This window comes from Aquarana catesbeiana, linkage group LG03 (genome assembly GCF_042186555.1).
Source record: "Aquarana catesbeiana isolate 2022-GZ linkage group LG03, ASM4218655v1, whole genome shotgun sequence".
Taxonomy (NCBI): Eukaryota; Metazoa; Chordata; class Amphibia; order Anura; family Ranidae; genus Aquarana; species Aquarana catesbeiana.
Window position 1 is genome coordinate 655,072,444 of NC_133326.1, and position 13,830 is coordinate 655,086,273.

General features: G+C 43.0%; 1 protein-coding gene across 3 annotated transcripts in view; it reads right to left on the reverse strand.

Moving 5' to 3' along the window:
* TRMT1 (tRNA methyltransferase 1) overlaps positions 1-13,830 on the reverse strand; it is a 40,737-nt gene that overhangs the window by 613 nt on the left and 26,294 nt on the right. For all 3 annotated transcript variants that reach the window (XM_073622732.1, XM_073622731.1, XM_073622733.1), the window contains exons 13-16: positions 8,904-9,012; positions 3,071-3,147; positions 2,856-2,975; positions 2,237-2,348 (exon numbers count right to left, since the gene is read on the reverse strand). In XM_073622732.1, coding sequence (XP_073478833.1) covers positions 2,237-2,348; positions 2,856-2,975; positions 3,071-3,147; positions 8,904-9,012 — 418 coding nt within the window. The remainder of the gene's footprint in view (positions 1-2,236; positions 2,349-2,855; positions 2,976-3,070; positions 3,148-8,903; positions 9,013-13,830) is intronic.

The following is a 13,830-nucleotide window of genomic DNA, read 5'->3' on the forward strand; positions in this document are numbered from 1 at the left end:
CAGGTCCTGTATATTTGGGCTCATTAAAAAGAATGGACTGCTACTGCAAGTCATACCGGAAACTTTTTTTCTAACGCAATGCACTACCATGAATTGCCTTGTGGCACCCAACAAAACAGGTGTGTTGGGTGCCAGGTGTGTGTAACGTACCATTCAAAATTAATATTGACTCACTTTACATGTGGTACTGTGATGCAAAAGTGTATGTCCCCAGTGGTAAAATAACCCCTTTTAGTTTCTGTGTGACCTGTGACTGGTATGGAAAATCCAAAATGCTACTTTTGTAACCACAAAAATCTTTCAATTGGTACACCTAATCCCAAGTCATAACTATCTAAAAGGATTTTTGTCACTTCCTGTTGCCCTTTTTTTTTTTTTTTACAGGAAGAAAGTTAAAATCTCCCACCAGGGCACAAACTATGGATACCACTTAACGGGCCAGGCCTATTTTTCAAACTGCTTGTTTACAAGTTAATCATTCGTTTTTTTTATTTTTTTTTTGCTAGAAAATTACTTAGAACATATATATATTTTATATCACCCTAGAGCAGTGATGGCGAACCTTGGCACTCCAGATGTTTTGGAACTACATTTCCCATGATGCTCAACTACACTGCAGAGTGGATGAGCATCATGGGAAATGTAGTTCCAAAACATCTGGGGTGCCAAGGTTCGCCATCACTGCCCTAGAGAATAAAATGGCGGTCGTTTCAATACTTTTGCACACCGTATACGCACAATTTGGGAAAAAAAAAAACACTTTTTTTTAAATTTAAAAAAAAAAAGAATCTAAAAGTTAGCCCATTTTTTTATTTATTTTATTTTTTTTTTAATTGTGAAAGATATTACGCTGAGTAAATTGATACCCAACTTGTCATGCATTAAAATTGCGCCTGCTCGTAGAAAGGCGACAAACTTTAACCCTTAAAAATCCCCATAGGTGACGTTTTAAAGATTTCTACAGGTTACTAGTTTTGAGTTGGAAAAGGTCTTTTGCTAGAATTATTATTCTTGCTCTAACAATCGCAGCGATACCTCACATGTGTTGTATGAACACAGTTTTCATATGCAGGCGTGACTCGTTTTTGCTTCTATGCACAAGCTTGGCGGGACAGGGCGCTTTAAAATTTTAACTTTACTTTTAAACTGTCCTTAAAAAAAAAAAAAAAATTTTGGGTCACTTTTATTCCTATTACAAGAAATGTAAACATCCCTTGTAATAGGGAAAAAAAGCATGACAGGCCCTCCTTTAATGTGAGCTCTGGGGTTCACAAAGACCTCAGATCTCACATTTAAGCTGGCCATACACCTATAGATTATCTGCAGATTTTCTATGGTTAGATAGAAAATGTGCAACAGATCTCTCCATGTTCGCTAAACTGTGTGGATGGAGGAATCTCCCACTTTTTCCATCTACCCATAGAAAATCTGCAGATAATCTATAGGTGTATGGCCAACCTTACACTTAAATGCAATAATAAAAAAAAAAATAATAATTTCCCTTTTTTAAGACCATTGGGCGGAAGTGACGTTTGACGTCGCTTCAGTCATCCATGCTACTGCGTGGGAGAACATCGGATTGTCTCCACCGCTACCGACGGCTCCGGTAAGTGGCAGGAGGGTATCCCCTCTCCCACGCCGATAAAAGTGATCTTGCGGCGAATGTGCCGCGGAGACCACTTTTATCTGAAAGCGGACCGCCCTCCATTGAAGAAAATACCGGGGTTATGGCAGCTAGCTGCTGCCATAACCCTGGTACTCTACTTCAAAGAACTGTCGTATAATGACGGCGGTTTGCGGGAAGTAGTTATAAATAAAATTAAAAAAAAAAAAAAAAAATGCACATTTATTTCATACAGAAACCTGCAGAGGACTTTGAGCTGGGGAATGCCCAGAGGCTCTGTTATGTAACCTTTCTTTTATTTATTTAAAAAAAAAAAACCCTGCAGTGGATTGCGGGTGCGCTATATATATATATATATATATATATATATATATATATATTATATATATATATATAGGCGGTCATTGCTGACCACCTCCTGAAGATGCAAGGTTCCTGGCTGTCATGGTATTTCACTACATTCAATGACCTTGAACAAGTATGCAAATCAAGAGTTTGAAATTCACTGGCCTCATGCTTGGTGTAGTTTATTTCTCTCGGTAAAAGTTTGATAGCATATTCTATATGTAGTAGTCCATTGGATGGAGAGCATGTGCTGGATAGAAATCTGACCTGTCTGAATTTCTTGCAAGGAAACTGTTTCAAGTCTATATCCTCTGGAGAGAGTTTCCTCTTGTTTTGGTGTCGCTTTCTTCTCTCTTCCAGACTGGTTGAAATGCCTCCCCTAACAAAATAAACGAATAAGAAATCAAATACTACTACGCTTAGTTTTTTTTTTTTTTTTTTATTTATGTTTTTTCCTATGGAATTTCATTTGAAAGAGAAGAATGGTTTTCAGTAAAATAAATTAAAAAAAAAAAAAAATCATACTCCACTAGGTGGATGCAGCATTGGTCCCCTAGTGCTGCATCTACCTAGTTGAGTATGATTTATTTGACTATTTCTCTTTCAAATTTTTTATTTATTTTTTTTTTTTTTTTTACATGAATGGGACTGTGTGTGCATAGAACACTTGTGCTTCCCCTTGTGGACAACAGAACCTTGACACACACACACATTTACAGTATATCAAACATTGTTGCTCTGTGTACATATAAATTACATACTATACACACAACCTGGGTTATTAAAACACTGATAAGCTGACCACTTTCACACGTAGATATTGAAAGCATTAAGACTACAGCTCCCCTTGCAACCCGTCATCAAAGGTCATGTGATGTCTTATTACCCGGCTTTAGCGCGTGCTTTTGGGCCCCAATTAGCCTCGGGGTTTTCCTGGAACCTCTTTAATCCCATTTTTCGAGACTTCGGATTGGCATCTTCCCGCACCCCAAAATTGGCCTGGATGCTGTAAAAATCCATTCCCACAATTACAAGCAGCTCATCCACAACATTTCCAGTGTACATTGTTAGGAGAGGAACAGTACATAAATTATTACTGACCTGGGCTCTGTGCTTAGGATGTGATGTGCTGGACTTGTCTCAGACAACCTTTCCCTTTTCACAGGATTCTGCTTTTCCTATAAAGAGACCATGGACACAACCTTTTTTGGGTCAATTTTCATTTTAGCTGAAATCTGCTTATATTTTGCCCTCCTAGTTCCCTTTTTTTCCCAACTTCACCAAAATGCTAATGACATTTTTAAACAAAACATTCCCTCCCCCCCCCCCCCCCCCCTTTTTTTTTTTTCATACCTTTTTAGTCCCAGTGATGTCATTATTGGGTCTTTGATTCTCTATGCAATGCAGGCAAATCATGGCATGGGAGGGGACAGCAGAAGGGCTGAAACAACTAATCGATTATGAAATTAATCGATTTAATCGGCCAGTAACATAATGGGGTTAAAAAGAAATAAAATGAACCCTTTATAGCACAAAGAGCAAATCGTTATTGTAAATATAACTTTCACAGTTCTACAGTAAAAAAAATATGAACCCCTTACAGTAGTGATTATCTAAAGAGCTAATTATATATATTTTTTTTATCCCTATTATGTTACTAAACATCTTACACCTGGTTCACATCTATGTGTTTTTTGGTGCTTTTTGCAGAAACGCACTACAGTTCATTTACATGGTTTCCTATGGGACACGTTCACATCTATGCTTTTTTCAGCCGCTGCGTATTTGGAAAGGGTCAGGGACATTTTTTTTTTTTCTTCTTAACGCAAACCGGTGCTTTTTTGGTTCAATATACTTAAATGGAGAAGCTGCTAAAAAAGCATGTAATGCGTTTTCGCAGCAATTTGTGTTTTTAAATTTGCCCAACAACAAATTGTCCAAAAAAAAAAAAAATGCAAAAACGCAAATCGCAGCAAAATCACGTGTGCAAAAATCAAAACGCACTGCAGAAACAGATCAAAAGCAAACTGCATAGGTTTGTACCGAGCCTTATGCTGGCCACACGGATCAATTTTCAGACGAAAACTCTTTGTACATTCACAGAATGAAAAAAACTGATCTCTGAGTCTGATGATATTTACCAGATTCACCCTTTAATAGTATATATCCTCTAATAGTATATCTCTTCTAATTGTATATACAGTACATCTCTTCTAATTGTATATACAGTAGGGCTGCGCATCTTCACTGGTCTCACGATTCGATTACGATTATCTGGTCAACGATTCGATTCCGCGATGCATCACGATTACCGACGAGCTTCCGCTTGGGCCGCCTAGGTGGCCCTTCCACCCTGCAATCTTCTGGGACACATCACAGTTCCCAAAAGATTGCCCGGCTATGCAGGACAGCGCAGTGAGACATGCGCACCCGGCTGTGAAGCTGCGAGCTGTCACAGCCGGATGCCCACAGTAGTATTGCCAGCGCTGTGGACAGGCGGGGGAGAGAAGGGAGGGTTTGGGTGGCCACGTCGCTGGATTGTGGGACAGGTGAGTGTCTTTTTATTAAAAGTCAGAAGATGCACTTTTTTTGTAGCTGCTGACTTCTAATAAACAAAAAATTGACTGGAACTACGCTTTGAATTAAAAATAACCTCACTCCCTAAAAAGTGCAGTAATCCGGTGCACTACAGGGTACAGAGATTCACACACACTGCTGCTGGGAGGTCAAAAGGGAAAGAATCCACAGATGACAAACAGCCCTGTGAAGTTCTCTGTGCTGACCAGTGGCGGCTGGTGCTCAAAATTTTTTTGGGGGGTGCAAACAAACTGAAAAATACTGAACCTCCCCCGTCAAACGCAGCCACTTGTGCCCGTCAAACGCAGCCACTTGTGCCTGCCAAACTCAGCCAACTGTGCCAAAACGCAGCCACCTGTGCCCAAACTCAGCCACTTGTGCCAGCCAAACTCAGCCACCTGTGCCAAAACGCAGCCACTTTTGCCCGCCAAACTCAGCCACCTGTGCCAAAACGCAGCCACCTGTGCCCAAACTCAGCCACTTGTGCCCAAACGCAGCCACTTGTGCCCATCAAACGCAGCCACTTGTGCCCAAACGCAGCCACTTGTGCCCAAACGCAGCCACTGTGCCCAAACGCAGCCACTGTGCCCAAACGCAGCCACTTGTGCCTGCCAAACTCAGCCACCTGTGCCCAAACTCAGGCACTTGTGCCCAAACTCAGGCACTTGTGCCCAAACTCAGCCACTTGTGCCAGCCAAACTCAGCCACCTGTGCCAAAACGCAGCCACTTTTGCCCGCCAAACTCAGCCACCTGTGCCAAAAACGCAGCCACCTGTGCCCAAACGCAGCCACCTGTGCCCAAACGCAGCCACCTGTGCCCAAACGCAGCCACCTGTGCCCAAACGCAGCCACTTGTGCCCACCAAACTTAGCCACCTGTGCCAAAACGCAGCCACTTGTGCCCGCCAAACTCAGCCACCTGTGCCCAAACTCAGCCACCTGTGCCCAAACTCAGCCACCTGTGCCCAAACGCAGCCACCTGTGCCCAAACGCAGCCACCTGTGCCCAAACGCAGCCACCTGTGCCCAAACGCAGCCACTTGTGCCTGCCAAACTCAGCCACCTGTGCCAAAACGCAGCCACCTGTGCCAAAACGCAGCCACTTGTGCCCGCCAAACTCAGCCACCTGTTCCAAAACGCAGCCACCTGTGCCCAAACTCAGCCACTTGTGCCCAAACGCAGCCACTTGTGCCCAAACGCAGCCACTTGTGCCCAAACGCAGCCACTTGTGCCCGCCAAACTCAGCCACCTGTGCCAAAACGCAGCCACTTGTGCCAAAACGCAGCCACTTGTGCCCGCCAAACGCAGCCACCTGTGCCCAAACGCAGCCACCTGTGCCCAAACGCAGCCACCTGTGCCCAAACGCAGCCACCTGTGCCCAAACGCAGCCATCACTGACCCCCCCCCCAATTACTTTCTTTTAATAAATATATTACAAAGGATGGTGTGCCCCCGCTGTATGTGCTTTTAAAAAACGATGTCACTTCATACCAAATTTCGCCGGTATACGATCATGTGACTCCCGGCCGTCCCGCCCCTCTCCGCTCTCCTCTTCCCTCTCCGCTCATGTGTCTCCTGAGTCCTGACGTCAGCGGGGAATTCTCAGTCCCGCCCGCTGACTATAGTTATCGTATCAGAAGAGAGGCGGGCGGGACTGAGAAATCCCCGCTGACGTCAGGACTCAGGAGACGGAAGCGGAGAGCGAAGAAAAGAGCGGAGAGGGGCGGGGCGGGCCGGGAGTCACATGATCGTATACCGGCGAAGTTCGGTATGAAGTGACATTGTTTTTTAAAAAAGCACATACAGCGGGGGCACACCATCCTTTGTAATATATTTATTAAAATAAAGACGGTTTAAAAATTTTCTCGAGCGCTTTCCCGGGAGGGGCGGGGCTACTAATGACGTCACCAAACATCGATTTTCAGGGTTTTATGCATCGATGCCGCATCGGGGACACCCGAATCGCGATGCAACGATTACTTTCAGCACCCCTAATATACAGTACATCTCTTCTAATTGTATATACAGTACATCTCTTCTAATTGTATATACAGTACATCTCCTCTGTCTTATTCTCAGAGTGGATTAGATATTTTGCTCCCTAACCATAAAGTTGGTAATTTATATTTACCACTGCATTGAGATATTTAGGAATACGTTTCCTTTTTTTTTTTAAAAACTTTACATATATTAAACACCACACTTTTTTTTTTTTTTTTTTTTTTTTAAGGTTATTAACCGAATAATCGATTAATCGAAACAATTGGCCAACTAATCGATTATGAAAATAATAGTTGCAGCCCTAGACAGCAGGGTGCTGTACATGGCTCACAGCACTGTGCTTCAGGAGTCCTCGGACCTGATGCAAGTAGTGGGGCGGCTCTTGGGAGGAGTTATGCAAATATCACAAATGTCTTGATGAGCGGGTAACTTGTTAGGGCTGGAGACTGCGCTGGACTCAAGCGGTCATTGGTGGGTGATAACTTGGGCGAGCAGGAAAAAAAAAAAAATCCTTCCAGTGGTTTGTGCCCACTTTGAGTATGGTGGCGGTGAGCCCTTGTGGGTATGGCCTTAGGGTCATTTTTTTCATATGTAGACTTGGAAAGGTAAGTAGAAAAGGAGCCCTTGGTGTCCAATAAGATGCAAGTTGGAAGGTATGTTGAGAATATCAAAAAGGACATAAAACCAACGCGTTTCAGGGGAACAGGGACGTTCCCCTTCTTCAGGGCTGTTGCTGCATTCGCAAAAATGTGAAGAATTCCCAAACAGGTGTGTCAATGGCAAACAATCGGGGTTGACTGTTAAAGTGTCAACTGTGTTTGCAGAGGCAGCAAACCTCTCAGGATCTGATGCAAGCAGTGGGCCGGCTCTTGGGAGGAGCTATGCAAATATCACCAATGCTTTAATGAGTGGGTGTCAAGTCCGGAGGTGTTGGCATTCCTGGGCAGACTGCGGTAGAAACCAGACTGCCCGAGGTAACATCCACACGTAATGCTGAGCTTTCATAACCAAAGGAACTGAAATTCAATCAATAAAAAAGGGGTGGGCCAGGGACAGTCAGGCTGAGAAGAAAAGGGCTAAATTATTTTTTTTTGTATCTGCCTAGAGTTAAAGTGATTGTAAAGGTTAATATTTTTTTATTTAAAACAAAACATGGTATACTTGCCTGTTTGTGCAATGGTTTTGCACAGAGCGGCCCTGAACCTCCTCTACTGAGGTCTCCCACCAGCGATCTTGGCTCCTCCTTTTCTCCAAGGGCCCCTACAGCAAGCTGATTACTATGGGGGCACTTGTGCAAGCTCAATCTTAAGCTGAGTTGACACACACAGCACAACTTGTGTCTCTCTCTCGCTCTCTGGATTTGACCTACTGCAGCAGGAGTCAATGGCTCCCACTGCTGCCAAGTATCACGTGAGAGGAGGTGCTAAAGATGGATCTAGATGGGACTCAAGTAAGTGTTTACAGGGGGGGACTTCTGAAAGATTTTTTTTACCTTAATGTAGAGAATGCATTCAGGTACAGTGGAACCTTGGATTAGGAGCATAATCCGTTCAAGGAGAATGCTTCTAATCCAAAGCACTCGCATATCAAAGCAAGTTTCCCCCATAGAAGTCAATGGAAATTAAGATAATTCGTTTCGCATTGACTTCTATTACATGCAATACTGCATGTGGCCAGAGGTGGGGGGGGCGCCGGAGAGCCTCGGAAATACTCGGGGGCAGCTCGGAAACACTCGGGAACGGAGTATTTCCGAGTCATTCAAGTATTTCCGAACGGCTCAGAACCGTTCTGAGTATCCCCGGCGCCCCCCCACCTCTGGCTAAATACAGTACTGCACCTCCCATTAGCTTGAATTTTGCTCGTTTTGCGAGACAACACTCGCAAACTGAGTCAGAATTTAAAATAAAAAAAATTTTAAAAAGTTGCTAGTCTTTTAAAACACTCGTTAACAGGTTCCACTGTAAATAAATAAATAAATAAAAAAATAAATAAAAGAACCTTTTGACCAATTCAAGCTGGCCATACAATAGTAAAATTCTGTTCAAAATGCTTTAAAAACTTTCAAATTTTCTAAATATTTTAGTGGGGTCAAATCTACGTTTGTTTTTGATTGCGACAAGAAAAATTGGAGGAAGCACGATGGACCACTTTTCCTCAAATGAACAAATCCGTGTTTGTGGTTTTTCGTTGGAAAAGTTACATTCATTCCAAAAAAAGAAAAAAAAAAAAAATCGAATGTCAGGTCACTGAAAGTACTGAGAACTTTCGTACGAATGTTCATTAAAAAAAAATCCACTAGTGTATGGCCAGTTTAAAACTTTCACAGATACAAACATAAAAAAAGAAATGAGGACTCACCCAGCACCTCATTATATCCCAGATGACAGAGGGTGGCGCGTCAGTTTTGATGGCGTTCTGACAAGCATGTGACAGGGAGACCTTGTACCCAGCATGCAGCAGGGCAGACCTGGAACAGAGGACAGTTCACCATATAATACAGACTTATGAAGGCATATCGAGGTGAAAATACATCTCACAATGGTAATACTGTAGTAGATCTCTATGTCGGTAAAGGACTAGGGTATTAGGAACTTGGAATGGCTGGCCTTGGTTGGGTTTTTTTTAAAACCTGCAATTTTCAGGGCAGTCATGCTTGCATCAGAAAAGTTGCTGATCCAGAATAATTATGCAAGCCAAGTGTATGGGCAGGGGAATGGCTGCATGTTTGGTAATCACTCACTAAGCAGCGAAGGATGGAGATGACTGAGAAAGTCCCTTATCCTGGCTCCCATATGTTGTAGTTAAAGAATAACTGCAGTCTGCTTACATAATTTGTAATAAAAACATCTTTGCCATTCTGAAGCTTCCATGCATATTATTTTATATAAACTGTGATTCTGTACTTGCCGAACATGCTGCAGAAACCTCCGTCCACCAAGTCTGGCTGCAACCATTTTAACTGTGGGCAGCTGAAGCTGCTGCCTATTCACTTCCTGGATTTACACAGACACACCTCCAGCTCTGCAGCTCTCATTGGCCCTCTTATGACTCATCCCCCCTCCCTTCCTGGCAAACGCTCAGTAGAGTGAGAGAGAGAGCTGTGTATGATGTCATAAGCCTAGGCTAATGACCAGGCAAGAAAAAGGAAGTGGGCTGTACAAGGTATTTACTGGCAGAAAAAAAAAATGTTTTACTATCCAAAGTTAAAACAACAACAAGGGCAGAAGATTTAATAGATGTAAATATGAAAAAAATGACTGAAGTTCCACTTTAAAGTGAATCTGTGCTTTGTCCAACAGGGTTGATTTAACCATTTCAGCTCTCCCCCTGTATGTCCTCTATGGACCAGAGCAAATTTTTACATTCCGGCTATTGGCCAGTTTGTTCAGCAAAAAATCTTACAAAAATATATAGACAAAAAAGTAACAATATTTAGATATACATAGTTAGTCTGGTTAAAAACTAAAATGACACAAGTCCCTCCAGTTCAACCAATAAAAGGGTGTGTGTGTGTGTGTATATATATATATATATATATATATATATATATATATATATATATATATATATATATATATATATATATATATAAAAAATACAATCCCATATACACAATCCTATACCCACAGTTGATCCAGGAGAAGGCATATACAAGAACACTTATTTCTACTTTGATTAGTGTTGGATTGGAAAAAAAAAAAAATAGTGTTACTTAGATGAAATGTATCGAATTTTATTCTAAAAATGAATCCTGTTTAAAGTGACACTAAAATTATGATTCTGGTACAAAGTATTGCAAAGTTATTTACAAAGGCTTTTTTTCCGATTTTGTGCTTTTTTTTTTTACTGCGACACTGAAAAAATGAATGAATAAAAGTTTAGAAATATTAAATTAAAAACAGAAATAACAAATAAACAATAAAAGAAAAATGATAGGTAAGGGAAGGAGAAGTTAACTAGGATTAATTACAGTAAACCAAGGGTTAAATAGGAACAAATTTTAATTAAAAAAATAAACAAAAAAACACCACACCCCACTTTTCTTTTTTCTGGTCAGGTTATTTTAAAGCGGATCTTCAGCCTAAAAACGAAAGTGCCTCCTGCTCACCCCTCCTCCACTCCACTACCTGTATAGTGGCTACTTTTTTTTTTTTTTACACTTTTTTTTGAGAAAGAAGTGTTTGGATGTCATGTCATGTGCAGAGAAGAAGATGGGCGGGATCTAATGGCGTGTCATCGGGAGGCCCGCCCACACAACCCGAAACAGCCAGCGGGCCTCTCGATGATGTCAGAAACAACATGGCAATGCAGAAAAGAGCAGTGGCAGGAGCATGAGAGGATATCAGAAGGACAATGGCTGGAGCTGCTAGATGGGAAAGTATCTGAAATGTGCAGATCCCACCTCACTGTAGGGGGGGGATAAAAAAAAAAAAACAGTGGAGAGAGGGGGCAGGGCTGGAGAATCTGCTTTAACTGACATCTGCAGATGAACTGAACAGGTAAATACAAAAGATAACAGTGTTACCTTGTATCTCCATCTCACGTCTGAACAATGTTTATAAACACTGAGTTCTATCATTTTGACAGCCAGGAATTGCTGCAGATGTGAGGGAAATGGGGGAGATGGTATTTACTACAAGCGCTACGCTCTTTTTTTCTTTTTTTTGTAAATTTGCAGTGCTTGCTGTACAGCTGTGACCAAAAGTTTTGAGAATGACACAAAAATGAATTGACAAAGTCTGCTGCTTCAGTGTTTTTAGATCTTTTTGTCAGATGTTTTAGCTATGAGAATTGAAATTCCCCGGGAGTACGGAGTGTGGGTGGAGTGGAACGCCCAGCCAATCCAGGGGCGCTTCAAGGCTCGTTGAAGTTGTCCTGTGGCATGCGTTTCTACGAGGACTATAATGTCCGCTCTGTATGACTTGAGTATATTAAATATCGCTGTGCGTTTGATTTCATCCCGGAGCCCCCGGACGTTCCAGGAGAGAAATTTTACATTAGCCATAATGCTCTATTGGCAAATATTGGAAGGATGAATGTGAAATATTATGGGGGCATGCACCCCACCACACTTCGCACCATGGTAGACATAACTCTGTTCTTTTCCTTGCAGGGAAATGACTATGTATTAGCATCCTGAGACAAGAAATAACATTAAACATGTTTCTTGAATTAACATTACCCTTTACCCCCCTCCCTACCCTCAGCCTCCCAAACTTGACTGGGGTATGCATCCCAAAACTAGTGCAGTGACAAAAAATTAATCGCATATAGCAATCAAGGAAAAAAAAAAAAAAAGTATTGCACTTTTGAACGTGCCCCCACCAGCAGGAGCCCATTTGGCAACGCCGGTGGCGGTATAACCAGCAACCTTTGGGTGCGAACAGATTCTGGATAGTAATCCAGCAATGGAGAACGTGTATCCTCTGCGACCCACTGCCGTGGGTATGTCGCATTAACCTGAGCCTATGCTCCGCTGTGGCATCAAAACTTAAAGTATTTTCACCAAAAAAGGGGGAAAAAGAAAAAAGGAAAAATAAAAATGAGGAGAGGTGTCCAGGGTTATGGTGTGGTCTTGAAGCACCCCCCGTGTCGGGGTGTGATGGTTTAGCGATGGGGAGAGACGAGCAGTTCCATGTTCCAGACTATGTGTCATCACCAATTGCAACATGTCCGCTGCAAAGACCATCTATTGAGGTTAATTTGGCGGCCCTGAATATGGGCTAACGGACGTTCTGAAAATTGGAAAGTCATGATGACGGAAGTCCAATCAGAACAACTTTGGGCCGGGGGACCAAGTAGCATGTAGGTATTGGGCTTTAGTCATTGTAGATTCAAAGTATTCCTGATCATGCGGTGGTGTTATGTAGGCGGGTATTATATGGTAAAGGACGGTGGGTATAATAGGTGAGGTAGGAAGATGTCCTGGTAGAATAAAAGAAGGCACTTACATCAGTATTAGGGCGATAGGGCTGTCATGCTGGGCGATTTCTTGCAGCATCCTGTTGATCTATCCATTCCGAGGCCATAGCAGGATCCTCAAAAAAGTGCGCTCGATCTTCTCCAACCACGCGGAGGCGAGCTGGAAACAGCATTGCATATTTAATGTGGTGTGCACGTAGGCGATGTTTGACCTCTGTGAAACGTGCTCACTGCCTCTGCACCTCAGCAGAGAAATCCGGGAATGCTGATATGAATCCAGATTGAAAGGGAATGTTGCCCTTGAGCCTGGCCATTCGAAGTACAGCGTCACGATCTTTAAAGTTCAGTAGTTTTGCAATAAAGGTACGGGGTGGTGCTCCTTTGGGTGGACGGCGTGCCGGCATGCGGTGAGCGCGCTCCACCACAAAAGTAGTAGAGAAGGTATCTCTGCCATATGCGTTTATCAGGATTTTCTCAAGGAAGGTGGCAGGGTCTGCACCCTCCGCGCCCTCAGGCAGGCCAATGAATCGCAGATTGGATCTGCGAGACCGGTTCTCAAGGTCATCATGCTTCTGTGCAAGTTGCTGTATCTGTCTCTGCAAGTCCTCATAAGAATGCTGCAAAGGATGTAAAATGTCCTCCGCCTGCCCTATCCTGGTCTCAGCTTCAGTGACCCTCTCCCTTAGTTTAGTCATATCATGTCTAATAAGGGATATGTCCACCTTAACTTCCTCAATTTTAGACGTTAGGGTAGTCTGGCATAATGAAATAGCTTCCAGTACCTTAGCCGTTCCGTCTGCTGTTGGATCTGAGGGGGGTGCCGCGTGTGTTGCTGGCGCGGCGCCATCTTGCTCCTCTGTGTCCCGCTCCGTCCTCCGGTATCTGTCCAGGGAAGAGGAGGCCGCGGTGTTTCTCTTTGGAGGGGACATGATCCGGTATGTCTGCGCCGCCGATACACAGAGTTTGGGTGAGTTTCAGGCTGATTTTAGGTGCAGGATAAGGGTAGAAGGATCGCCACAAGCGGAGCTCTGGTCACACACGTCCTCTCACATTGCTGTCCAGGCCACGCCCCTCCTTTTTGTCAGATGTTACTATGGTATACTGAAGTTTAATTACAAGCATTTCATAAGTGTCAAAAGCTTTTATTGACTATTACATTAGGTTTATTCAAAGAGTCAATATTTGCAGTGTTGACCCTTCTTTTTCAAGACCTCTGCAATTCACCCCGGCATTCTGTCAATCAACTTCTGGGCCACATTCTGACTGATGGCAGCCCATTCTTGCATAATCAATGCTTGGAGTTTGTTAGAATTTGTGTTTTTTTTTTTTTGTTCACCCGCCTCTTGAGGATTGTCCACAAGTT